The sequence below is a fragment of the Protopterus annectens genome, chromosome 1.part1 (assembly GCF_019279795.1).
Source record: "Protopterus annectens isolate FY-2018-M chromosome 1.part1, PAN1.0, whole genome shotgun sequence".
NCBI classification, from domain to species: domain Eukaryota; kingdom Metazoa; phylum Chordata; order Ceratodontiformes; family Protopteridae; genus Protopterus; species Protopterus annectens.
The window spans coordinates 1,144,815,286-1,144,842,365 of NC_056726.1; the positions used below are offsets into that span (position 1 = coordinate 1,144,815,286).

The following is a 27,080-nucleotide window of genomic DNA, read 5'->3' on the forward strand; positions in this document are numbered from 1 at the left end:
GCGAAGGCCTTCGATACAATACCCCACTCGGGTATCATTGAAAAACTCATCAGCTTAAATGTTAACCCGTACATCACAAGATGGGTTGCAAACTGGCTGAGTGACAGAACCCACAGGGTCAGAGTTGCTGGCGCCATGTCAAGACTCAAAGCCTGTCACAAGTGGTGTACCACAGGGTTCAGTCCTGGGCCCACTCTTGTTTGGCATCTACTTTTCCGAAGTACAAGCAAACACAGGAGGGTTATGGCTGACAAAGTTTGCAGATGACTGCAAACTGGGCGCCATAGTAGAAAACACATCTGACACAGATATCCTTCAGAAGGGTCTCACAGAAACGGATAACTGGTGCCAGAGCCATGGCCTAAAGTTAAATGCCAAAAAATGCATAGTCATACCCTTCGGGAAAAACAAGGTTACCCCTAGCTACCAAATAGGTGGCAATCCACTGAGCATAGAAGAAGTTATCAGGGACCTGGGGACCCAGGTTGATAGTAGTCTGTCATTCGACACCCATGTAGCTAAAGTAGTTAGGAAGACCTTCTACATTGCCCACCTTATCATGAAGGGATTCTCATCTAGATCAAGGGAGGTCATAGTCTCCCTATACTCATCACTCATCAGACCAATGATTGAGTACAATGCCCCATTCGGAATGTATCTGACCCGACACTTGCAGCAGCTGGAGAGGCCACAAAAGTCCCTCACCAAAAGGATAAAGGGTCTCAAACATCTGTCCTATGCTGCCCGACTGAAAGAACTCCAGCTCTATTCAGTCGCTTACCGCTTGCTCAGAGGTGACCTTTGCCTAACATACAAGGCCATGTCAAACCCAGATTTGATGAGTATGCTTCACCTCAAAAAATCTAGATCCGTCAGAGCCACAAGGGCGGGAGACTTAAACCTCGACACGGCTATTAATAGGACGCTGGAGGGATAGATTCATCACCCAAAGACTCCTATGCTGTGGAATAAAATCCCGGTATATGTGAGGCAGAGCACCTCGCTGGCCTTGTTCAAGAGAAATCTTGACCAATGGATGGGAGATCGCAGATATACCCCAGGGATTACCTCAGTGTCACTGCTCAACAGAGGCACAGCAAAATAATGGGTATAGTTCCCCATACTAAAGGGGTGGCGTAAGCCACAAAACTATGGGCTAGGCTTGTAAATGCCCTCGGGCAGATAGCCTAGTATGAACCTATGAACCTATGTACTTGTTTATCTAGTTATGATCTTCAAGTAAAAACAAATATGGGATCATTTGATCTGTGAATAGATCTTAGTTCTTACAACTTTCTAGTAATAAAACATTTCTGGCCATTAAAAACTGTCTCTGTGGCATATGGTGTAAATGCACTGTCTTTAGAGATTGAAAAAACTCCAAATGTCTTGCAAAATGCTGTGAAAGTTGTTATTGTACAGATATTATTTTAATTCACTTAGAAATATGTCTATGGCATAAAATGTCCATCCAGTGATATAATGGAAAACCCTTTGCAATTTAATGTAAGTATTTCATGTCAGATGAAACAAGGTAAACTACACACATAAGACATAAAATCTAAACCAATGTGAATCAGCTAATGATCTTTATAATATAAAGTGGGATAATCGGAGACAGCCATTTTGATTAGTTTATTGTTCTTCAGTGTACAGTAAATAACTAGTTTAAATTCTTGAACAGAATTCATGAACAGTATTTATCCTGTTTCTTTGCATTTATACAACTCAATTTAGATGCCAAGAATAATAACCTATTTAAAGCATGTACAATGTTGCTGTAGTGTTGTCAGAAATATTGGAATATAAATGAGACAGTATTTACTAAATCAAATACAAAGTGGATTATAAATAAAATGCTGCTGATACCACAGATGGGTATTACTGTTTGGTTCTGTGACCCAGGTTCATTTAGCAAACCTGGAGACAGTGTCTGGATGATGGGGGATCTATTGGTTATGACTAACTATATTTTCATCAGAGTGTGCTCATAAGAGGTTGTCAACCACATGGTAGTAACTTAAAGGACAACGCCAGGGGAACTTGATCAATGTCTTGTCAAGTTATGAAGGACATAAAATAATAAAAAAGATTGTTATTCAGACACTGGGAAGGGGAATTGCTCTGCCTCTCCACCAAGTGTGGTGGGTGTAGTTTCTCAGGAGACAGCAGATGTTTGAACCGAACAGCATGGACATCTAAATCAAATGAAACCTCCCAAACCCATGTACACTATTTACAAATAAATGTCTTACTGGCAAATAACATTTTCTTTTTAATTTTATTGTTCTATTGTATGAATTAGCCATAGAATGTTTTTTATTATCCCATACATCAGAAACATAAGGGTATGTTAACTGATTAAACATACCATCAAAAAGAATAAGTGATGTCATATAAAGTATCCTCATGTTCAAAAAATGCAAATCACTCTTCCAAAAATCAGGAAGTACAGACCATAAAATTATAACCTCAATATGAATTTTAGAAACACATTTTGCATGCAAAAGTACACAATATTTCAAAATCATAAATTTGGATTTTGTGTGCAAATTCTGATGTATTAAAGATATTGAACTGTATTCACAGCATGTACATTTTCCAAAGCAGGACTTCAGTTCTCTGATACTTTTCTTCTGACCAATTTGACCCTGATCTTCTCATGCTCAGGAATCCATGACAGGAACTCATTAATCTGAAACAATGAAAGCATATGTCAATAAATGCAGCCTTTATGTAAAAATATTAATTCTTTGATTTAACAGCTGGTATTGAATTTTCAGTAGTGTGTTTTTAATTGCCTTTTGTTTCTTTAAGTTAATGACTAACTTAAAGACTAATGTTGACCTTTTTGATTGTAAGTCATGTGCACACAGCAGTAGCAGTAGCTGGAATGGACTCACTAAAACTGGCCATAGGTATGAGTGTACTTGCATGTGTGAGTGTGGTTTGGAAGAACAGCTTTGGTGGGGTTAGCCACCCTCTTGATATCACACCTCGACCCCATGAGCAAAAATGAGAAAAGGGGTTATGTTGGAATGGATGGATGATTGCAAATAAATCTTATTACATTATGATTTTCTGAGCAGCAAATGTTTTTCAGTCTTGCTTTGAGAAACACAAAACAATAAAACTAAAACTGACTTTACAAATAACTTCAAATGTGGTTTTGGCTGTTGTACAGACCCTCACAACTCTCGTCCTAGAGGGTCTGCCCACTGCACCCCCAAATGAAATGAACTACAAGTTCAATGTGCCTCAGGGGGAAAGGATTGTTTAGCTACTGAAGTGGTCTCAAAGTAACTGAAGGTGGCTGATGAAACAGAAAATGACTATGCAATTTATCACTGAATTTGTTCTTTCATCTAGGATATCTAATAAAATGTTTTAGGACAATCATCATATCAAGGCCTGATGAGCATGGTTAGGATAAAGAAACATATATTGTATATAAGTGAAAATAGTAGTCAAAGAGCTATTACATATATTGGCTAAAACACATGCAAAATATACATTTCCTAAACATACTTCTAAGATGTACCTTAAACATTGATTCTTCAAGTTAATAAATTCATAAGGAATTAATTTTGAAATCACATTTCAGAATTTGTCTATGTTTTGATACCACAGTGTGTTGTTTAACTGCATTGTATTTCTCAGACTGTTAAAAGGTCTCACTGGATAGTGGAAAAGAGATAAAAAAACTGGAAAGGTGATCTTTAGAAAGAGAAAGGGGCAAATGTCATAGAAATAAATGGAATTTGTGGGAACAATGCATGCAAAATAATGTTCAGGAAAATGTGTGAGATTTAAGGGAAGGCAGAAACTGAGCAATTTATGTAATGCTGTACTAAGTGAGAGTTGTAAAAAAAGAAAGAAAACATGTATGTAAATGAAAAATGTTAATATGGCTTCTTTTCTTTTTTATTAATGCATGAGTACCTATATTGTAAGTGGTTTTAAATCCAAACAACACTGTTCAATCTCAGCTTACTTACAGGTTTTGTACCAAGTGAATGGAGAACAGCTACAGTTATTCCTCTGCATAAGGGAGGACCTTCCACAGACCCAGCCAATTACAGACCCATAAGTCTGACCAGTTTAATATGCAAAGCAATGGAAAGACGTATGAGGGAACTAACTGATCATGACATAGGGGTCCTCCAAACAATGGACCTGTCCCAGTTTGGATTTGTTAAGGACAGGTCATGCTTACTCAGCCTGGTGGATTTTTTGAAAGGGTCATCAAGCAATGGATGAAGGCAAAATGGTACACACAGCATACTGTAACCTGGCCAAAGTGTTTGACACAATTCCCAACTCAGGCATAGTAGAAAAGACAATTAAACTGGAAATAAACCCCTATGCTACCCAATAGATTGATAACTAGCTCACAGATAGGATGCAGGAAATCAAAAAAGGGTAAGTTACCTCCACAAAAAGACCAATCACAAGTGGAGTCTCCCAGGGTTCTGTGCTGAGACCTCTCCTGATTATCATCCACTTTTCTGAAGTGAAATTCAATATAATAGGGCTGTGGCTGACTGTTTGCAGATGACTGCAAATAAGGAACAATCATTGAATCCCCAAATGACAGTCATCCTGCAGGAAGGTGTGTCTCAAATAACTAGTGCCAAAATCATGGAGTGAAACTAAATGTCAAAAAAATCCATACTGTATTCCTTGGGAAGATATCTTCCACAGGGAACTACCACATTGAAAATACACCCTAAAAGTTGACCCAGTTGTTCAGGATTTGGGAACCTATGTAGACAATAACCTAACTTTTGACAAACGTGTTCATTGTTGTGAGAAAGTCCTAATATATTTCACGGTTTATAAACAAAGGGATTGTGTCCAGATCTCGGATGCCATTGTTCTCCTTTACTCAGTCCTCATTAGTTCAATCATTGAATATAACCACCTCTTTGGCATGCCTCTGTCCAGACACATGCAACAACTGGAATTCCACCAAACTAGCTTACTAGAAGGATACTAGGCCTAAACAATGTGTCCTGTATGGTTTGATTCAAAGCCCTTTCACTATATTTGGTATCCTACAGACAGAAAGGGATGACCTGTGTTTGGCATGCAAAGCATTCTCTAACCCAGTACTGATGTATTAATTAGACATCAGCAAGTCAAACGGCATCAGAAATACTTGATCTTGGGATCTAAACTTCTTTTGCAAAATCAAGAAAACAGTTTGGAGGGACAGGTATATCTCACAGAGGATACCACAGCTCTAGAACAGACTCCATCCACATAAAACAAAGTTCATCCTTTTCCATATTCAAGCACAACCAGCTTCTATGGATACGAAACGGAAAATTTACCCAACTGCCATAGAAGCAGCTCCTAAATGCTTTATCCCATGCATGGTTCCCTCCAGGTCACCAGTACTGATGGATTTACTAGACATCAGCAAGTCAAACGGCATCAGAAATACTCAATCTAGGGATCTAAACCTCTTTTGCAACATCAAGAGAACAGTTTGGAGGGACAGGTATATCTCACAGAGGATACCACAGCTCTAGAACAGACTCACCATCCACATAAAGCAATGTTCATCCTTGTGCATATTCAAGCACAAACAGGGTCTATGGATGGGAAACAGAAAATTTACCCAAGTGCCATAGAGGCAGCTCCTAAATGCTTTATCCCATGCATGGGTCCCCTCAAATTATCTATAGTACTATCCCAGTTATTTTTGTTAGGGATAGTATATAATTATCAACCATGAGATGGTTAAGGTTAGTATCTAACCAAATGGGAATGGTTAATTCAAGTTGTGATGTCCCCACGATGGGCCAGTATTCAAGGACACTGAATCCTCACCACTGACACTGAAGAGGTATGTCCACTTGGAACATAAATGGATACACTCAATATTTCCAGATGCAGACCTCTCTGCCTCAAGCACAATTTCCCTTAAGAGCACACAGGAAACACATTCATTCTGGGGTCTGGATATCTGTATACCTCCAGGCCCCCAGTAAAACAACCCAGTAGTACAGCTGTAGGGTTAGGGTTAGGTCTTCAGCCAAGTGTCCAAGTCAAGACCTCTAGCACCCTCACTGTAAGCCCAGTGCTTGGTGCCCCTGTTCCAAGTAGTTGACATACACCCACAGTGACATTTGATTTTACACACACACACACACACACACACACACACACACACACACACACACACACACACACACACACACTTGGGAAAGGCTAGCACATGTTTACCTGCTGTGTCCCCTTCTGCCTAGAGTATAAGGTAGTTATCACTGCCACCAGACACTCCACAATCAGAAACTCCAAGGCTCTTAACGAAGGGTGTCCAATTATACTGTGTAATATTAATACTGACACAAATAGCAGTTGGCCAAGACAGCTAGTTGTTCTGGAGTGGCCCACATCATGTCACCAAATAAATATAAGCACTCTAAAAGCTTAAATATTTTCTAAAAAGGATCAGTCACAATGAAAAGTTTAAATATACTTAATAATAAATAATAACAAGAACATACAAAATATATACTTACAGTAAACCACAGAGTTCAATCACAGGAAATATTGAAAATAACACTGATGAACAGACTCATACAAATAAAGAAAAACAATCTCTAAACTAAACTTCACTGCATTCCTGGCTGAATCTAGCAGAATTACTATTCTCTAACAAGTTACTTGATAGAGCAAGGCACAAAGAGATAGTCTTTCTAGTCAGGTTCCCCAAAATAGAATACTCAATACTCAGAGATTACTCCTTGTATAATGTAATATCCAAGATGGCTAGCAGAATTACCTCATCTGGTCACCTGACTCTAGGTTCTCACAGTATCCTTTGAAGCTGAGACAAGAATTTAGCATAGATGGATGCAATACACATTTAAATGCTTATGGCAGTGCCTGGGTCTTCTTCTGGACCCACCGTCTCAGGTCCTTTTCAGCACTGTGGGGTGACATTTTAATGGCTTAATAGCTCATTTGCATTTCACTTATTTTTCCTGAAGTAAGCTAGCTGGTTAACCTCTGCTGTCCCAGTATCCTCTATTAAAACATATACATTTAATACATGTACATTTCTTTTCATTCCAGCAGAGTGAACAAGGGTTCCTATCACATAGTTGAACTTTTACAAGTTCGAACCTTGTATGGTCAAGACCATAAGTTTGAATTTGTAAAAGTTTGAGTGTTTCAATGGAAATCTCCATAAGTGGAGGTTTCCATTTTGTTCAATGGGGTGCGATCTCAGAGTTGGTATATTTAAGTAGCAGAGGGTGTGGGGGTACAGAGGGGCTTGCCCCCTTGCTTAAAACAGTTTATATTGTTTTCCATTGTTTTTTCTTTTTTTTTATCCATAGTCAAAGTTTTGTAACGTCGAACATAATGGTTCGAACATTACATGTTCAAAGTTATTTCTTCAACTATGTGATATAGACCCAGTGAATAAATGTTGATGCATTTTAACACATGCAAACATCACAGATACATTTTCAGCACAAGCATCTGTACAAATCAGTTTGATATACAAATGACATATAATTATTTACAAAATTCCAGCTAGCTGTTCGGGCACAAATTATGCATCCACTGCCCTACTTCTCCTGGCATGGCTGGCAGTACCTCTCATAATTACACCAGTACAAAAAGGAAACTGGCTAGACTTAAAATGGCCCACTAGGGTAACTAGCCTAGTACTTACCTATAAAAAAGTTGTCATTTGTGTTATTAAAGAGTTACTTTGTAACTAAGTACTGAGAATAATAAATGAGTTCTTATTATCATAAAAAAATGAAGATGTTCTACAGCTTGTGTGATAGGAAGTTGTTCAGAAAATGCAAAAGGAATCTATACAATATGTGACCTACACTTCATGGAATAAGTATTACAAGGTGTAGAATCTGGAAGAGCAATAAAGAAACCCAAAAACTAAGCTGAAAGCCAGCATATTCATTATCAACAGGGTAATTCAATGTTAATATGCAATTTTGGTGCACACTGGGTTAAGAACAAGAACCCACATTGTAGTGTAAGTGAGAGTTTGATTAGAATTAAAAACTTTTTTCTCCGTTTGTTTGCCCTATGGTCATCAAACATCAGTCCTAATGGTCTTTCATCCCTCTTCTTCTAACATAAGAGGAGAACAACAACAGGGAGAAGTGAGAGATGAGGATTGCAGTAGTCATCCTTCATCTTTTTTCTGTTGGCTGTTAGAGGTGTTGCAGGGTGATGCTATGTCAGATCTGGAATCTTTTCTCTCTTGGCTGGTAAAGGTGTTGCAGGGTGATGCTATGTCTGGCCTGGAGATGGTGTACACTCCTGCACTTCAGTAATGCTCCCACAGAGTACAGAGAATTACTTAAGTCCATCATCCAAGCTCCTGTTTTAAACTGGACACATTTGGGCTTTCCTCTAGAAGGCAGTCCTGCAGTGGGATTACATAACACAGTACACCTGAGTCTCATAAGGCAGCATTCACTGCTGACTCCAATCTGTCCTTGACTAACTCCTCTTGTATCTGGGTCAGTGACTGAAATGGAGCACAGTCAGGGTTTCATGCACCATGGAAATTACAAACTTTGCAAAACCTGCAGCATTATCATGTGATTATACAGTGTGATTGTATTATTTCTAGGCATCTGTGGTATCGCACATGCTCATTTATTCATGCTCATCATTCGACTGGAGGTGATCCAGTGCTTACCAACGACTAGTATTCTTTATCAATTTACTATCAAAATGCCGATGTTCAAAACAAATTCCGCTTTGGGCATCGAACCATAATGCCAAATTCCTGCATACTAATTAGGTCTAAATGTCAAATCTGATGAATGAATTCAGCAGATTCAACATTTAGATTGAATAGTGAATGTAATGTCTGTGTAGGAGGTAAGGGAAGTCTAGCCCCTACCCTACAAATTCACTGTTTTGCAGGTGGGTAAGCCCCACTGCACCCCCCAAACCCTCTGCTAAATAAATATTCCAGCTCCGAGATTGCACTACAATGATGAAAGGGATGGATTTCCCAATCTGCACTGTACCACAACCTGTAATCCTAACATCGAGATTTGTATCAGCAAATGTACAGTGGCATTCACTGAAAGAAATGTCTCACTCAAGTCACGTTTGGCAACAGAAATCATCCAAATGAATTTCAACAGTCCTGTGTTCGACAAACGTGTCTTTAACATTTTGGTAGTAAACCTTCGTTACCTACAAGGGCAAAGTGTGAGTGGTTAAATTTTCCTGTGAGGAGGTAAACCAAGTGTCACCAAATGTCAGGTTGTGCATATTCCCCAGCTTTTCATCTTAGATATATCTTAACATAGTCCAGAAAAAAAAACAAGAAAACTTTAACCCCCCAAATTAGAGTCCTTGTCTCTCTAAAGACTATGAAGGATCTCCACAAGACACACCAACTAAAGCTTCAGTTGGTTCAACAGCTGTGATTATGCAGGTAGAAGAGACAGAGTGAATTCTTGTCCATCTCTTGCAAATCACCTCAGATTTGGAGAAATTGTGCAGTTGATGTATAGAAAGTAGGCTGAGCAATGAAGTCAGTCTTCTGTCTACAAAGGAAGCTTCAAAAAACCTTAGTCTATGGTGGGATTGCAGTAGTGGCAGTATTGTGAATTTTACTTCATGATTTGTGCTTCAGTACTTTTCCAGCTGTTTACATTCAGTTTTGCTGCTAGAGTCTTACATTCTGCAAATTATTTACCTGCTTAAAGTTGCATTCCAGTGCCTTTTTGTTTATTTTACTATTGCTTTATCCCCTGTACTTTGTGTCTGACCCAGCTCTCCTACTGCAACATTAAACTAAATTTTCTGAAATTCTAACTATAGGACTAGAGCTCCAATATTGGCATTATTTGTTTGGATCCTTGTCTAGGAAATCTGCTACTTGCAGTTCTAATTTTTCCCAATGCTTCCACCCTTTCCCTATTGTGGTTTTAAAACACTGTGTTTCTGGCTTCCACCCCTTTTGGTAATCTAAATTCCAAAGTCCTTCCATCTCTCTTTCATTGCTACTGTCTCCTGTGCAAGGTAGGTAAGTACTTTTCCCACCCATTGTTTTCCAGATATCCATAATACTAAGTGCCTACCCAGCAAACCAATATTGCTTTTGACTAACTTTTATTGGGTCTATGTCATATAATCGAACTTCCAAAATTTTGAACACCATATGTTCGAATTTGGAAGTTCGAAATATGACAACGAAACCCCAGAACAGCAAATTTTTTCCCAGGGAAAAAATTCACTGTTCCGAAAAACACACACACAACACAAACACACCAAACACCTAATAAATCTACACTACACCTTACACACACAACTATCTATGCACTAACCTTAACCCAAGCCCTAACTCTAAGGTCCATCACTATTGCACACTTATCTTACCCACACCCTAACCCTAAAGTCCGTCAATATCACACACTTACCATACCCGTGCCCTAACCCTAATGTCCATCACTTTCGCATACTTACCTTACCTCTATCCTAACCCCAACGTCTGTCACACTCACACACTTACCTTAACCCGATCCAAAACATTCACACCACAGTGCAGAAAATGTTGAAGCCGCAGAAACAGCCAACCAAATTCTTTCCCTAGGAAAGAATTCAAATTTCCGCGGCTTCGACATTTCTATTTTTTGAACTTCCCTGTTTGATCTTCCAAGACTCAACATTTAGGATGGTCGATTAAATGACAGGAACCCACTTTTATCTATAAAACTACTCTTAGAATTGAAGCCTGTAACCTATTGTGGTTAAAACTAAGCCCTTTTGCTTGAAGACAAGCTTAGAGTAGCTAGTTTGGACTTTAAAAAGCACTACTACCAAATCTTAGCACAATCTAACCTAGTCCAGTGCCAAATCACAGAGGCCACTCAAGGAGACTTCTGTGTAACCCAGTCCATAACCTACAGTAGCCCACCCACATACAAGTCCGGACAACATAGATATGCATATACCAACCACAAAAAAAAATCAGCAGATAACTTCTCGAATACCACACAAAGCTGGCCAGTAGTTCAAAACTATTTATCTTTTATTAAAATACACAATATTTCTCCAGTGCCTCAGCTATAAAAAGCCTTTAACAGAGTACACTCACACACAGATAAATGTGAACTTATATACTTTTGTGCTTCCTAGATTATTTCATTACACAATAAAACAATTATTCAATTAAAACTTGCTTAATTTCATTAAAGCAAACTTTTCCAAGTACATTCTTGATTCAAGCCCCTAGGGCTCATAGTATCAAACTTAAGAATCAGCATGGTCTCTTTTTTTCTTAATACATTTTTTATATATTGATCACTCATATATGAATTGACTTCTACCTTATCTAGTATAGTTGCTTGTAACTCCACTGGGTTGCTATTATGACATTCCTTAAAATGAATTGCTACCGGTCTAGTTAATTTGCATTTCCTAATGTCTCGTATATGTTCTTTAAGTCTACTTGCAAGTTGTCTTTTACTTTCCCCCACATAAAATTTTTTACAGGGACATTTTAAACCATAAATAATTTTCTCTGTATTGCAACTATATATGTCTCTTGCTTGACATTTTTTTCCATTAATATGTGTAAACTCCTTCACTATAAATTTATATATACTGCATTTCCCACATGGGAATGTACCTACCATATCTGGGGACAAAACTAGCCCCATAGTGTGCATACTAAACTTTCCATGGACTAAAAAATCTTTTATGCTTCTGCCTCTTCTAAAGAAGAAGATGATGTTCATATTTTGTAAAAAAATAAATTTCCATTTTTAATCTTCTCCAAAAATATTTTACTTGTTCTTTTACTACCTCCGAAAATACCAAATATGTTGACGTAAAATATATACATTCTTGTTCTTTCCTATTTCTTTTCTTTGCTTCTTCACTACCTCTTTTCTGATTGCTTTTTAACACTTTCTCCAACTCCTTTTCCATTTCTGTTACCTGCTATCCTCTATTACAAAACTTATGAAAACTTTCTTCTGTTTTCCTTTCCTTCTCTATCAGGTCATCGCATAACCTTTTTACCCTGAGAAATTCTCCATATGGAATGGACTTCATGGTATGTGGGTGATGACAACTAGACCCGTGTAAAACAAAATTGTTTGCTAAAAGTTGTCTATGTGTCTTCGTTTTTAGCAGGGAATCCTTCTTACCCTTTATATTGACATCTAAATAATGAACTTCATCACCTATTTGTAACCCATCAAAACTTACCCCAACTTTATTATCATGCAGTTTGTCAGAGAATGCTCTGACTTCATTTTGTCCCCCTTTACATATGCAGATCAAGTCATCTATAAATCTAAAATATTTGACTACATGTCTTTTATAAAATTCACTAGTATAGATGTACTGACTTTGAAAGTATCCCATAAATATCTTTGCGTAAGTAGGGGCAAATGCTGGCTCCATGACTGTGCCTTGTAGCTGCCTAAACAGACAGCCATTAAACTCAAATATATTATTGTTCAAACACATCAAAATTAAATCTGTCACATACTGAATTACTGGAGCTTCCCCCAGGAAAAAAATTTATAGCTGTAATTCCATCTTGATGCTTAATGTTGGTGTATACACTAACATCAATTACAACAAAATAAATTTTTTCTGACCATCTGATTTCCTTGATTTTGACAAGGATATCAAAGACATCCTTTATATAAGATGGCAATTTCTCCACAGTAGGTAACAAGAAATTATGTAAAAAACATGCTATGTTATGTAAAAAATAACCACAAGCTGAAACTATAGGTCGACCAGGAGGGTTTGACCATATATTTGAGTATATGCAATTTCCAAATGTCTATGCAGCCAGCTTGGTAGATGTGGGCATCCTGAGACAATGTAGCAAATGTCTCATGTTCACAGACAGCAATTCAAACCTTAAAGAAACAAACACAGTATGCAAGAGAAGCACATACACAATTTCACTGGAGGCAAACGTTTCACATACAAACAAGGGTGTCAAACACACACACACACACACACACTTACTTTATATATATATATATATATATATATATATATATATATATATATATATATATATATATATATATATATATATATATATATATATATATATATATATATATATATATATATAGGATCACTACGGAATACCGAACGGCCAAAATCCTGACGCTGAAAACACCGAGACCAGATGACCGAAACCCTGCATTACCGAAAGACCAGAAGCACAAAATGCAAAATCCCGATGTTAAGGGATTTTGCTTTAGTGCTTCTGGTGTTGCAGTTCAGGTGAGTATGTGTGTGTAAGTGTGTTTGTGAGGGGTGTAGTGTGTGCAAGTGTGTGTTGTGACTGTGTGTGTGTGTGTGTGTGACAGATATGTGCCTTGCACTGAACAGTGTTCAAACTTCACAAAGAATAATGGCACAGTATGAAGACAAGATGATTGATATCAATAATTGGCTTAATTTGCAGTGTCTTTCCAGGGGGATTCAATACTTGTCAGCATGGGAGGACATGGTTAGCAAAACTAGTCACCAATTGGCTAAAACTTTATCAAACCACTTAGAGCCGTTTTAGGCAATGTCAAATTGGCAAATTTACCGACATAGCAAAACAAAAAACCAAAAAACAAAAAAAAGAAACCTAAAAGTGTTACAGCTCAATATTAGGAGCTCTCTACACCTTACAAGCTCTTCCCACTCTAGAGAATAGACACATCTGTGCCATTACCAAGACATAGCTTAAATCTGTAGAAAAAAGAACACTACAACCCTCACCCCCCCCCACCAGTGTAGTGTCCTCTCAGGTAAGGTCAGAAATAAAGCTGTCTCCTTCAAAATAACAATAAATATTGTGAATCCAGCAAACCCTGTAACATTTAGAAGCTACTCTTTACTACCTATTATTAAGTGATTACCTGACAAAATTTCAAGCCCCTCCAAACCTGGAGAACACAGTGCAGATGCAGACCTGTACACAGAAACCCTGTACATGTTAATAGATGCACAGAGACAGAGGTGCCTGCCAGAAACAAGCCCAGAGCAAACTCAAAAAACAAACCATCCTGGTAGAATCCAAACATAAACAGAATGGCCAACAAAGGGAAAAAAAAAAGCCATAGCTAGAATTAGGAAGTGCAATGCCTAACAGGATAAATCTCCCTCATTAGGCCAATCAAACACCTAAGAGGGCAAATTAAGTCTACCAAAGCCAATTTTGAGGTAAGGATATCCTCCCGGGCCATGGACAGCCACAAGGCTTTCCTTAGTTATGTCTAAAACATCAAAGATGATAAACAAATGTGTGGAGAACTGATTGTTGATAGAGCCACTTATATGGCACCAGAAGATACATCTAATCTGCTGGCCAACAAATTCAGATCCAGTATTATTCCCTCTTCTTTAGCTGGCCCCCCAAGTAATACATTCAAACATAACCACCCCAACTATCACTAAAGAGCCAATCCTAAATGAACTATCTAAGGCTAAGAATACTGAATCAATGGACCCTGATAATATTCCAGAGTGCTCCTAAATAGCCTGAAGCATGACCTTTCTGGACTTCTGGAATTACTATTTAACTATAGCCTCCAGACAGGCTTTATGACACATGAACAGAGGAGTGCAACAGTAATCGCTTTGTACATGGGTTGGCCATCAGTGGACCCTGGGAACTACAAATCTATAAGGCTGACTAGTCTCACATATAAAGCCATGGAAAGAATTATCATGGATAAGATTAGTAATGAAATAAGAAACCTTCTGACATTGTATCCAACCCAGACTGGCTTTATCGAAAGCATAGTATATCTACTCGGTCTGGTAGACTTCTTTGAAAAGGTCACCAAGACAATGGATTAAGGCAAAAATGGCACATTCTTCCTACCTTAACCCGGCTAAGGCATTTGATATAATACCCCACTCAGGCATAGTAAACAACTGCATGGAGTTTAGGCATTAACCCTTACGTTATGCACTGGATAGCCAGCTGGCTCTCAGGTAGGACATGGGAAATTAGGATAGGTGAGACCACCTCCGCAATGAGGCCTGTCACTAGTACAGTCCATCAGGGCTCTATACTAGGCCTGCTCCTTTTTGGCATTTACTTCTCAGAAACCAAAACCAATGTCAAAGACCTCTGGCTGACTGAGTCTGCAGATGACTACAAACTAATAGCAGTCATAGAATCCCCCCAAGACACTAATATCTTCTGTCCTATATAAAGGGCTAATACAGACAAATGACTGGTGCCAAAGCTAGGGCAAAACTCAGAGTACCCTTTGAGAAGGCAGCCATCCTAGGAAACTACCTCATTGATAACACACCCGTAAGATTGGCCACAGTAGTCATGTGGTTTTCAACCAACATGTGTCTAAGGTAGTAAGGAAATAATTTTGTGTTGCTCACCGTATAAGAAAGGGCATGGCATCTAGGTCAAAGGGCATCAAAATTCTTCTGTATTCAGTCCTCTTCAGAATCATCATTGAGTACAACACTCCCTTCAGTACGCACCTGACCAGGCACATGCAACAACTGTAATGCCCATAGAGGTTCCTCACAAAAGGAATATAAGGCATAAACTTCATGTCATATGCAGATTACCTCAAAGCCCTATCTCTATACTCCATTTCAAACAGAGTGTTGAGAGGTGATCTGTGTCTGGCATATATGGTATCCTTGGATCCCACTCTGTTAGACCTTTCGCACATCTGTAAAACCAGTAGCAACAGAACTAATTGGGCTAGGGACTTGAACCTTGCTTGTGACATAAATATGACATGTTGTAAGGAGAGGTATGTGTCTCAAAGAAGTCCGCTCCTCTGAAAAAGGATTCCAATCCACCAAAAGCAGTTCTTTTCTAGCCTTATTCAAGTGTAGCTTGGACCACTGAATGGGACGTTGGAACTTCACCCCAGGTCTTGCACTTATGTATCTAATGTACAGAGGCAATCAGCAAATAATCCCCTATCTTACATATACTGGTTAAAAATAACCTCTAAGTCTGTAAACACTTGTGGAATACACTTGGGATGCATATCTAGGCTTATAAAAGCCCCAGTGGTTTTTAGCCAAATATACACCTAAGAATCTATAAGTGCTTATGATGGTTATAATCAAATTTGAGAGGGGTACTGAAATGGGCGATCCTTTGTTTCAGATGTGTTTATTTATTTATTTAATTTGTATTTGTTTACTAGGGTAGAGGGCTGATCTCCATGGACATTTTTCAAATTCAGCCTGGGAGCACTTTCTGGTTATGTAACTCTGTCAGAATCACCCAGTTAGATAATGAAGGCTAAGGAACTCAAACCTTGTACCATTGAACTACAAAATAAAACAGCTCATTAACAGCTCCTTAACCACATGAGCCAGCTGCCAGACATCGCCTGAGCCAACTGCCAGACTGCCAGACTGCCACAGTTAAATATTGTACATTATACTCTGTTTCCATTTGTGTGTTTGTTTGAATTACTGTTTGGTATACCAAGTACAAATGGTCAAGAAAACGTCTTTGCTGTTTTTTTTACATCAGAAGTAAAAATCCTAAATATTTTACAAAAATATATATTTTTTTGTTTGCACACTGTCAAAAATGCTATAAAATAGATTAGAGCAATGATGGCAAACCTATGACACACGTATCAAAAGTGACACACACCACAACATTTTGGGTGACACGTCAGCGATCACCAACACCCAAGTTACCAAAGACACAGCTTTTGCATTCTTTGTTCATGTGAAGTGCACTGAATTATTTTGTGGCAGGAGACACACCAAACCCAAAAGGTCCTCCATCACTGGATTAAAGCAGCTGAGGTGGTGTGGTCATGATCATCATAGTGCTGCACTGAAATCCTAAAGGTTAGAATCACAATCTTAGCTCTAATATTTAATTAGTAGCACAGGTGCTGGAGGGAACGGGGAGGTGAGAATAAGAATTAGCAGCTGATGCCAGCTCATCCATCCTTAAGGGAGAGAAGCAGCCTGGATTGTTGCAATAGCAGCATGAAGAGCCTTTGGAGCTCCATGCTACAAGCAGTGTGGTGCTTTGAAGTTAAGGTCGCGATCAAATTGTGATCCCAAGTCCCGTACCACTTCATGGTTGCTTAGGGTATTGTTGTTAATTTGATAGTATGAGGGGACATTGTTTGGCCAAAGGGAATGATGATGCATTTCTTTGCACTGAGTTTGGAACTGTGACAAAGACACCAGCTGTTGCTCTGTGTGAGACCCTACTGGACTATACTGACATAATTTGGGATTCAATAATTACACCCAGTTTGCAGTTTCCTGCAAACTTGGTCAGCAGCAATCCCTTAGTTTTTATATGAACTTCTGAAAAGTATATAGCAATCAGTAGGGGGCCCAGCACTGACCCCTGTGGCACCCTGCTGATAGCAGGTCTGCTGGTTGATGTGGAGTCACCGCCTTTGATGGTGTGTGCGCCCGGTTTGTGAGCCAGTTAGCATCTTACAATGAGGGGGATTATATTCAGTTTGCTAGGTTTATCAGTAATGCCTGAGGTGTGGTTTTATGTCAGAAGCCTTTGTCAAGTTGAGGCATGCTGTGTGCACAGATCTGCCCTCATCAATGGCCCTTATCACATTTTTGAAAAAATCCACCAAATTTAACAGGCAGGATCTGCACTTGACAAAGGCAAATTGGGTAGGATCCAGGGTTTGGAGGTTATCTATGTCTTTATTTATGAGTTCAATAATTACATGTTCCATGGGCTTACAGGTGAGGCTGGTCAGGCTTATGGGTCTGTAATTCTCCATGTCTGTTGCTAGGCCACCTTTGTGGAGAAGAATAACTGTTGCTGTTCTCCATTCCACAGGAACAAAATGCGAATAGACTATGATTGAAAAGGGTTCTTAATGGTGATGCTAGTTCATGATTTAGCTTGTTTAGAAGATAGCCTGGGATGCCGTCTGGTCCCATAGAGGCTTTGTTTTTTGCCTTGGGCAAGGCTTTGATCACCTGTTCTTCTGATATGAAGGGTGGGAGGGAAGTTTAGGGCAAGGTGTATGATAGGTTTGGAAGGGATAGGGGAGTGAAATTTTCACCAAACCTATCCGCTAGCAGGTTTGCTATATCTGTGTGGTTAGTGTGTGTGATATCAGTGGTCACTAGTTTGGCACATGCTTGGGCCCTACCTTTTATAGGTTCATAGGTTCATACTAGGCTATCTGCCCTAGGGCATTTATAAGCCTAGCCAGAATGTGTTTGGCTTTCGCCACCCATTTTAAATTTATTTTGCTATGCCCTTTTACGAGGTTAGTATACTGTGCCTCTGTCTAACAGTGACACAGAAGTGATACCTGGGGTAAACCTACGATCTCCCATCCACTCATCAAGATTCCTCTTGAAGAGAGTCAATGAGGGACTCTGCCTAACCTGGACTGGGATTTTATTCCAGAGTGAAGGGAGCCTCTGGGTTATGAATCTGTCCCTCCAGCATGTCCTATTTATTTCAGTGCTGAGGTTCAAGTCTCGAGCACGTAGCTCGATGGGATTTGGATTTTCTGAGGTGCAGCATGTCCATTAATTCCGGGTTGGACATGGCTTTATACGTCAGGCACAGATCGCCTCTGAACAGGCGGTATGCCACTGAGTAGAGCTGGAGTTTCTTTAACCGGGCAGCATATGGCATCTGTTTGAGCCCTTTGATCCTCTTGGTGAGGTATTTTGGGGTCTTTCCAGTTGCTGCAGGTGTCTGGTAAGGTACATCCCAAAAGGGGCATTGTACTCAATTATGGGCCTGATGAGGGATGAGTAAAGAGGCACAATGACCTCCCCGATCTAGATGTGAATCCCTTCATGATTAGGTGGGCTATATAAAATGTTTTTCTAACCACTTTGGCCACGTGGTTGTCAAATGAGAGATTGCTATCAACTTGGGTCCCCAGGTCCCTAATTACTTCTTCTGTACTTAATGGATTACCACCTATGTGGTAATTTGTGGGCACTTTGTTTTTGCCAAAGGGGATGACTATACACCTTTTGGCATTTAGCTTGAGGCCATGGCTCTGGCAACAGTTGTCTTGTTTCTATGAGGCCCTTTTGGAGGATGCTTGTGTCGGCTGGAGACTCGATTATGGCACCCAGTTTGCAGTCATCTGCGAACTTGGTCAGCCACAGTCCTTCCATGCTGGCCTGTACCTCCGAGAAATATATGCCGAACAAGAGAAGTCCCAGGCTGAGCCTTGTGGGACACCACTTGTAACTGGTTTGGAGTCTGACATGGCTCCAGCAATTCTAACCATGTGGGTTCTGTCCTTGAGCCAGATTGCAATTCTTCTAGTGACATAGGGGTTTATATTTGAGCTGGTGAGCTTATCTATAATGCCTGAGTGGGGTATTGTATTGAAGGGTTTTGCGAGGTCCAGGTAGGCTGTGTGGACCACCTTCCCCTTTTTGTAAAAGGCATTATGGTGCTCCTTGACTGTGTTAGCTAAGTTTTTCTCAAAGAGGCCCTTAGAGGATTTGACAAGTCATCTTATTTGCCTGTTAAGGCTGAAGAGGGTGCTTTTCCATTGCTGGGGTCTTGTCTTTCTTGTCATGGACAGCAACTTTATGTGTTTATTGCAAAGTTTGTTGATGCTGGATGTCCATCATGCTTGCTTGTTTTTACTTTCGGCTCTGGATTTGATTCTTTTTGGTACAGCAGAGTCTATACATTTATGCATATGATTGTACATGGCTTTAGTGTAAGCTTAGGTGTAGTTACCACTTCCAGCTTGAGGTGGGGCTCAGAATGCCTTTACACCTTCACCTAGGAGGGTATAGTTTGTCTTAGTGAAGTTTTTTAGTCTGTTTTCACCCTTTGTGAGTTCTGGTGCTAGTGTCAGATCAAAGGTGACTCATTTGAGGTCAGATTTAACTAATGAGGATCTGATAGTTGTGGTAGTGCAACTGTTTGACAGGTTAGTGAGGACCAGACCTACTATGTTTGTTCCTTTTGTTGGGATATGAACAATTTGTTCCACAGAATTTGAGTTAACAAATTTGAGGAACGTTTGTGCTACTGGATTAGGGCTAGCATAGGTTCCCAGGTGATGGTGGAATAATTCAAATTCCCTATAACCAGAGTGTTCACTAATATTTGGATTGTCTCCAGTTTGGTCAAGTAGGCTTCATGCATGTCATAACCGATGTAGGGGGATCTAAAATTGGCTATGACTTGAATGGGGGTCTCACCCACCAGAAACTAAACTTGCAGTAACTCCATAGAGTTGTCCAGTATAACTAGACAGGAGATGACTTTACCTCTAATATTGATAGAAACACCACTTCCTTTGGTTCTCACATGTTCATTTTGCAGTTTAAAGGTGTGGAAGGCATTGTAGCCTTGCAAGGCTGGTGTACTGTCTGAGGCCTTGAACCAGGTTTCTGTGACTGCACAGACATCTACATTTTCCAGTGATAGAAGTGCTTCCAGGGTGTGCAGCTTTTGGTTTAAGCTCCTAGCATTTAACAGCATGACCCTTGTTTTGTTATGACTGGCAAATTTCACGTCAGTAGGTTTGTTTTTGACAGCTTGCCTAAAAAAGGCACTATGAGGGAAGCAAGAGCCATTGCCAGCAGCCAAAAGCCTAGAGGTGCCAGGTGCAAACCATCTCTGGCAAAGCAGCACAGTTTGTTGACCATGGCTTCCCAGGCTGACAAGAACTGGATCCCCTTTGAATGACACCAAAAACTAAGCAAATAATTGAAATCAATCATTTTTTTGTTTATATTGTGGCATCATTTTAGGTGAGGGTCATATGCTGCTCAAGGCTATGGACATACCTGCCTGGAACACATACTCAGAGAACTCAATCATGTCTCTCTTCATACAGTCCAGTGAGGTATGTCTCAGGTCATTCACTCCAACATGAAGTATGGCAGAGTCATAATGGTTCTTGTTTCTGAGAGACCTGAGTGCATGTGTGATCTGACAAATCCTGGCACCAGATAGGTAGCTGACTGTGACTTTCTCATTGTCCATCCTGGTGAGTGGGACATCCGTGTGTCTCCCTATTGAGTCTCCAATGACTAGAAAATTTGTTTTTTAAGTGTTACACCTTATGGGCTTGGTAGGTGAGACACTCATATTGCTATGTGTCATGAGTTCTGTGGGGACTGTGTTAGTTGTAGTCATCTTGTGTTTTAGAGGTCTCTAGTGTCTCAGTAGGCTTTTTGAGAGAACTTCTGCATATGTTGATTTTTGTGTTAGATGCATACTATGTGTAGGAGTAGTGGCAATATGTGCATGTGTAATGGTGAGTGGGTTGACATCCACTTATGTGTTACTTGTTTGAGTGTGAGAGAGCATGGATTCAAGATTCTTGATGAAGATACATCTCTCACACTTTGTACTAGAGTAAGTTATTAATAGAGGGTTGTCATTGCACATCAGGCAATTGCTACATTGCCTCAAGGGATCCACGTCAACAAGGTTGGCAAGAGAAAGAAGTGTCTTCCAACTGTCCATAATGCTAGGTTGAAGACTGCTGTTTGTATGGGGGGGCTTTTCAGGACTGAGCAAGGAGGAGCTCAGTGGATGGATATTTCTGCAGGGGGTTTTATGTTAGTTTAATAGTTTTGCCTGCTTCTTTCTTTTTTTTTTTTTGGTAGTTTAACAGGTTTCAGCTCACTAGCAGTATCTCTTTGACTGGGAAAGTGCTAAGGAAGAAAGCTATACTAATGTGCTACAGCTGTAACTAAGGGAAAAACTGTTGAATTAATCTGCCCACTTATGGAGCACAATTGTGCAGCAATGCACAATGCTCAACCAAGCATAAACCTGATCAAATGCAGGGCTTAAATACCAGAAGCTAAGTATTTGAAAAAAAAACCTTTAAAAAGGTTCAAAATGAACAATTAGGATGCTTATTCCAAGCTCTAAATCAAACCCCCATTACCAGACAGGTTCCAATCAGCACAATCCTGTCACTAGAGTGCAGAAAGGCCCCTTCCAATCCAAGATGGCCTGGAAAACATGCTCAAAACAAACAACCACTACAAACAGACTGGGATGCAGCAAACCTGTATCTGGGATATGCTACAGCTACTAGCTATCCTAGTTTCAGTGGGAATCACTAGAGATAGTCAAATAGCAGTGAGACACTAAAAACAGATGAAAATCAGGAAGGAGACTCTAAAGAATGTTTTAAACAGCTAATAAAGCAGTTATTATAACACTGTTTGGAGGGAAAACCAGAACAAGCAGAACAGATTACTTTGAAACAGTGAAAAACACCAGCAGATATTAAACAGTGAAAATAGGAAAATAGGTTTGTAAACAGTGAAAACAGCAATAACATTTGATTTAACAGTCACAGTAAGGCAGACAATTATAGTACAACAGTGTAGATTAGTACACAGTATATAAATACAGTACTAAAGTAGGTGGCATACAATGCAAAAGTTGAGTAAATAGTATAAATAAGCAAACAAAAAAAAGAGGCAATTTATGTTTTTTGGAAGCTCAGAAACCTCTAGTCATCTGGTATCCCAGCTCAGGAGCTCGGGACAAACACATCCAGAAGCCTACTCAAATGTAGGGCTTAAATACCAGAAGCTAAAAACTTGAAAAAACTTTAAAAGTTTTCAAAAGGACCAATAAGGATGCTTATCCCAAGCCCTAAATCAAGCACACTTTACCAGACAGGTTCTAATCAGCACAATCCTGTCACTAGAGTGCAGAAAGGCCCCTTCCAATCCAAGATGGCCTGGAAAACTTGCTCAGAACAAACAGCCATTACAAAGAGACCCATATGTAACAAACCTGTACCTGGACTAAGCTACAGCTACTAGCTACCCTAGTTTTGGTGGAAATCACTAGGGAACGTTTAGCACAGCAGAAAAATAGCAGTAAGACACTAAAAATCATTTAAAACAGCAGAACATCAGCAAGTAGACTCTAAAGAAAGTTTTAAACAGTTAACAAATCAGTTATTATAACACTGCTTGGTGGGAAAACCAGAACAAACAGAACAGATTGCTTTGCAACATTGAAAAGCACCGGCAAATACTTAACAAACAGTGAAAATAGCAAAAAAAAGATTTGTGAACAGTGAAAACAGCAATAAAATTTGATTTAACAGGCACAGTAATGCAGAAAATTGCAGTGCAACAGTGTAGACTAATACACAGTATATAAATACAGTATTAAAGTAGGCAGGAGTAAAGATAATGTGCAACTTACCATAAATGCATATATACTTTAATTGCAAACTGCTATAGATAATATGTCATAAATTGGAACAACTAATGTGGTAGGTTTGAATTCAGCATAGTGCTACAGTGAAACTCCTGAGGATAAAATTACAACCTTAAGGGCTTTCTGTGATTGAACACTTAGTGGTGGCTGCAAAAAGTTTTATAATGAAATCTAGAAGGTCAGCAGATGCATGCTTGACATAAATAGGTAATTTGACATATTGATGATTCTGGATTCTGAATTGTTAACTGACACAAACTGATATTTTTTATTACTGGGCAGGATTCACAAAGCCTCCGTGTAAGAGTTACAAGACTTACACGGAGGCTGCCGTTAAACGGTGTGACGTCAGCATGTCATGCATATGCATGAGGGCATGCTGAATCACACCTAAGGCTAACACGGTCTGTGTAAGACAGTAGGGGGCGTGTCCGTAGGACGAGCCCTGCAAACGGACAAGCCCCCAAAAGAGTAAAAGTCCCGAAAGTAAACCCCCACGACAGAGTCCATGTAAATGTGAATAAACACAACACAACACATGCCCCCACAGGCTATGAACATAATATGTATAAATGAAAATCTTATATTTTTTTTATAAGTTGTAAAGATGTTTGCCCGTGAGTGTACTCGTTTGTGCGGGCGTGCCCGTCGAGTAGCCACAGTTAGCAGTCAGTGGAAAAGCATATAAGAGCTAAATATGCAAAGTAAGGCAAGAAGTAATAGCGTAGTGGTAGAGACGTCGACTGAAGAGGAGGCAATCATGGTTCGAGCCCCCACAACATCAAGTTTTAGTTTTAGTGAAATAAGCACAAAACAAGTCCCTGACATATATGTACATATATAAAATTATATTTTATGTAAAATGTAATGTAATGGGCCATGTATGTTGAACAAATGTGAGATAAAAAAAAAATCTCAGATGTGCCTATAGCTGAGCTACAGACTAACAAGTTGAGGATATCTGCTTCTAGGTGAGCAGTGTTTTAACAGGTGTAAAATGAGTGCCCGGGGTTGAGCAGCATTTTAACACGCTGAAATCGTGTGCCCAAAGCTGATCTGAGCGTAATATGCATGCTGATAGCCTAACAACGTGTAAACCAGCATAACCCATTTGCGCGGAGCTGCACATCGCGCCAACAAGCTATCCGGCGGGCAACGTTGAGCAAGCTGTATCAAAACTGCATTTACACAGACACAACTCCTAGCCTGTGTAGACAGTCATAAAATAAAAAAAAAAGCAATGGCCAGACTTAAACTCAGGATACCAAGCACCATAGTCAAAGTACTGAACCACTAAGCCATGACAATTGCACTTAGAAATGCAGTAATAGCATATATATAGGAAAGAATAAAAAGAGGTGCATGACAAAGCAGGTTTTGTGAAGCTGATACAATTCCAAAATGGCCAATCACAGATAAGTATGGGAATAACGGCATATATAAGCCCCATAGGTGGGAATACACAGCATAACCGATTGTGGAACCGACTTGCAGCCAGGATGTCCAGACTGTGGTGCGTAGGGAGATCAGGCATGCTGTGCTTGGGCCCCTACGCCAGCTTGAGGTACGGGTGGCACAACTTACGGTCGTGCCTGCTGCCCGGCCTACACAGCCCCCAGCACAGCCCCGTCCTGGGCAGTGAAGGCACAGTGGCAACTGCCCATGGGTGGGGATCTCAGTTCCACTGTTGCCATCTGTGGGCTCATGGGCTTGAGATATCCAAATATCCATCCCCGTCAATTGTGTAACCCCCCACATGTGTCATACTCCACCCCTGTATGCGTCTTGTTTGTCTTGTCTGTTAACCTCCCCTACCTACCTCCCCAGCTATACCGACTTCCTGTACCTGACATACCACTCCCACCTGAAAAAAAAAAGGGCACTCTGTACCCACAAAACAATTACGCCCCATACATAGCTGCCCATTTTGCACACATGTCTGCTGGACATGTAAACTGGCAATTACAATTGGCTGTACAACAAATATTATTGTTGTCCTCACACCTCTCTCAGGGGTGGAAAGTTTCAAATTTCACACCAAATTACAAACATATGCACAGCTGTTGCTGACGAAGAAATGGGCAGCTATGGGCCTTTCCTACATCCCTCCTGCAAAACCCGAGCTTGTTTTCCTACTGTCCTACCCTCTTTGTGCCCTCTTTTTCACCACTTTCCTATCTCCCCATTTTCTTTTCTTTAAAAGAAAATAGTACAGGTGTGCGTGAGAGTAAGTACTTTTAAGCAGTAGTAAGTAGGTGTGCGCAAAGCTAAGCGGCAGTGTGCATATGTGACCTCCGCTCAAACCAGCGCTAACCCGCTTAAAACTGCTTAAAAGTGCCTTAGTCACTCTGAATGACAATGCCTGTAGTTTTCTCAGCAACAAAATAAAATACCTCCCTCAGTCTCGAGCCCAGGACCTTGGAAACACTAGTCTGCATGACTTACCACTAAGCCATGACTGCTATACAAGAACATTGTGCTGAAAGAAATATATCATAAAATAGTAGGAAGTAATGTAAAGGGAATATAGCAAGTCTAGTACACAAAGCATGTCATGTATATTTACTGTCAAATCTAGTGGATTTGTAAAATAGTACTGTGTGCTGAGAAACAGTCATGCTAGTTGGTAGCTACTAGGTAATAATGTCACAGTAGCATCTGGCAAGCCACACACATACTAAGAGCAGGATAAACACTGCCATAGTTGAATAGTTAAGAGATCAGACATAGCAACTGTGGCTGAGTTACAGGGATGTCCTTGATGTGAAAAAAAATGTCAACTGTGCCCCACTGACACCCTGTCAAATGTACTAACAGTAAGCAGAAAGGTGTAACTACACATGCAACGGTAACTATGACTGACCGAAGGTATGCACCATCTGCACAGCACAAATGGTGTACTAATACATATGCTTGAAATAACCCACAGTCACAACTGCAGAGTATCAGAATATGTCATTGGAGTAACCCACTGCTATGTACCATTCCATGAGGCTGATAAAAGATGCACCGGAGAGTATCTGAGGCCTGCTCAGCAGCATGATCAAATACCCCTGTAAGTGTCAAGGCCCACACCATGGCCAGACCATACTGCATGCAGTAACACCCTACCACAACAAACACATGGGGAATTGCTGGCCAAACAGATTTAGCAAGCATTACAAGCTGTGAATGTAAATGGAAAATAGGAAAGCCATAGCAACACATTATAGGAAAGACACCTAGCAGGCATACAATGAGTGAATGTAAAGGCCAAATATTGAAGCCATAGAAACAGATTGCAAGAGCCACTGCTATATACCAGTTACACCACAATCTCCACAGGAAAGCACACACACCCATATACACAGTATTATTAGTCGTAGGTGTCAGTTTACATACACATGGAGAACAGGACACTGGAGGAAGGAATACTCAGCTTACAGAACAACATGCATTGCAGTGTCTACAACACAGCCTAAAATATGAGAGACATACCAACCCTTACACTCACAGAACAGTGTCCACAGCAAACCAGCATGGTCCCCACCCTGATAATCTGAAAGGGCTATGCCTACCTAACAGACCTTTTTATAGCACAGTCCTGTAAACACAGTGAGAACTGCAATCACTACACAAAAGGCTGCATGCAATTAGTAAATGCTGGCTAACAATTGGTACAGAGGCCATCACATGGACATGTGCAGATACCTACAAAAGCATCCTGTACTCCCAGTCCACACATGCAATACTGTCATTGCACCCGCTGGAGGTAGAGAGAGAGAGGGAGAGAGAGAGAAAAAAAAAAGAAAAAAAAAGAAAGGAAGAAAGACAGAAAGAAAGAGAAAGAAAAAAAAACCTGAAACAACAAAGCAAAGAGGCTGACAGCAGGCCAAGCAAC

At 40.0% G+C, this 27,080-nt stretch overlaps 1 protein-coding gene across 1 annotated transcript in view; it reads right to left on the reverse strand.

The window, feature by feature from the left end:
- Positions 1-1,616: 1,616 nt before the first annotated feature.
- The window catches only part of LOC122815764 (deleted in malignant brain tumors 1 protein-like), a 671,312-nt gene continuing 645,848 nt past the window's right edge, over positions 1,617-27,080 (reverse strand). The window contains exon 12 of the mRNA XM_044088533.1: positions 1,617-2,695. Within this exon, the coding sequence (XP_043944468.1) occupies positions 2,615-2,695 (81 nt within the window). The 3' untranslated portion in view covers positions 1,617-2,614. The remainder of the gene's footprint in view (positions 2,696-27,080) is intronic.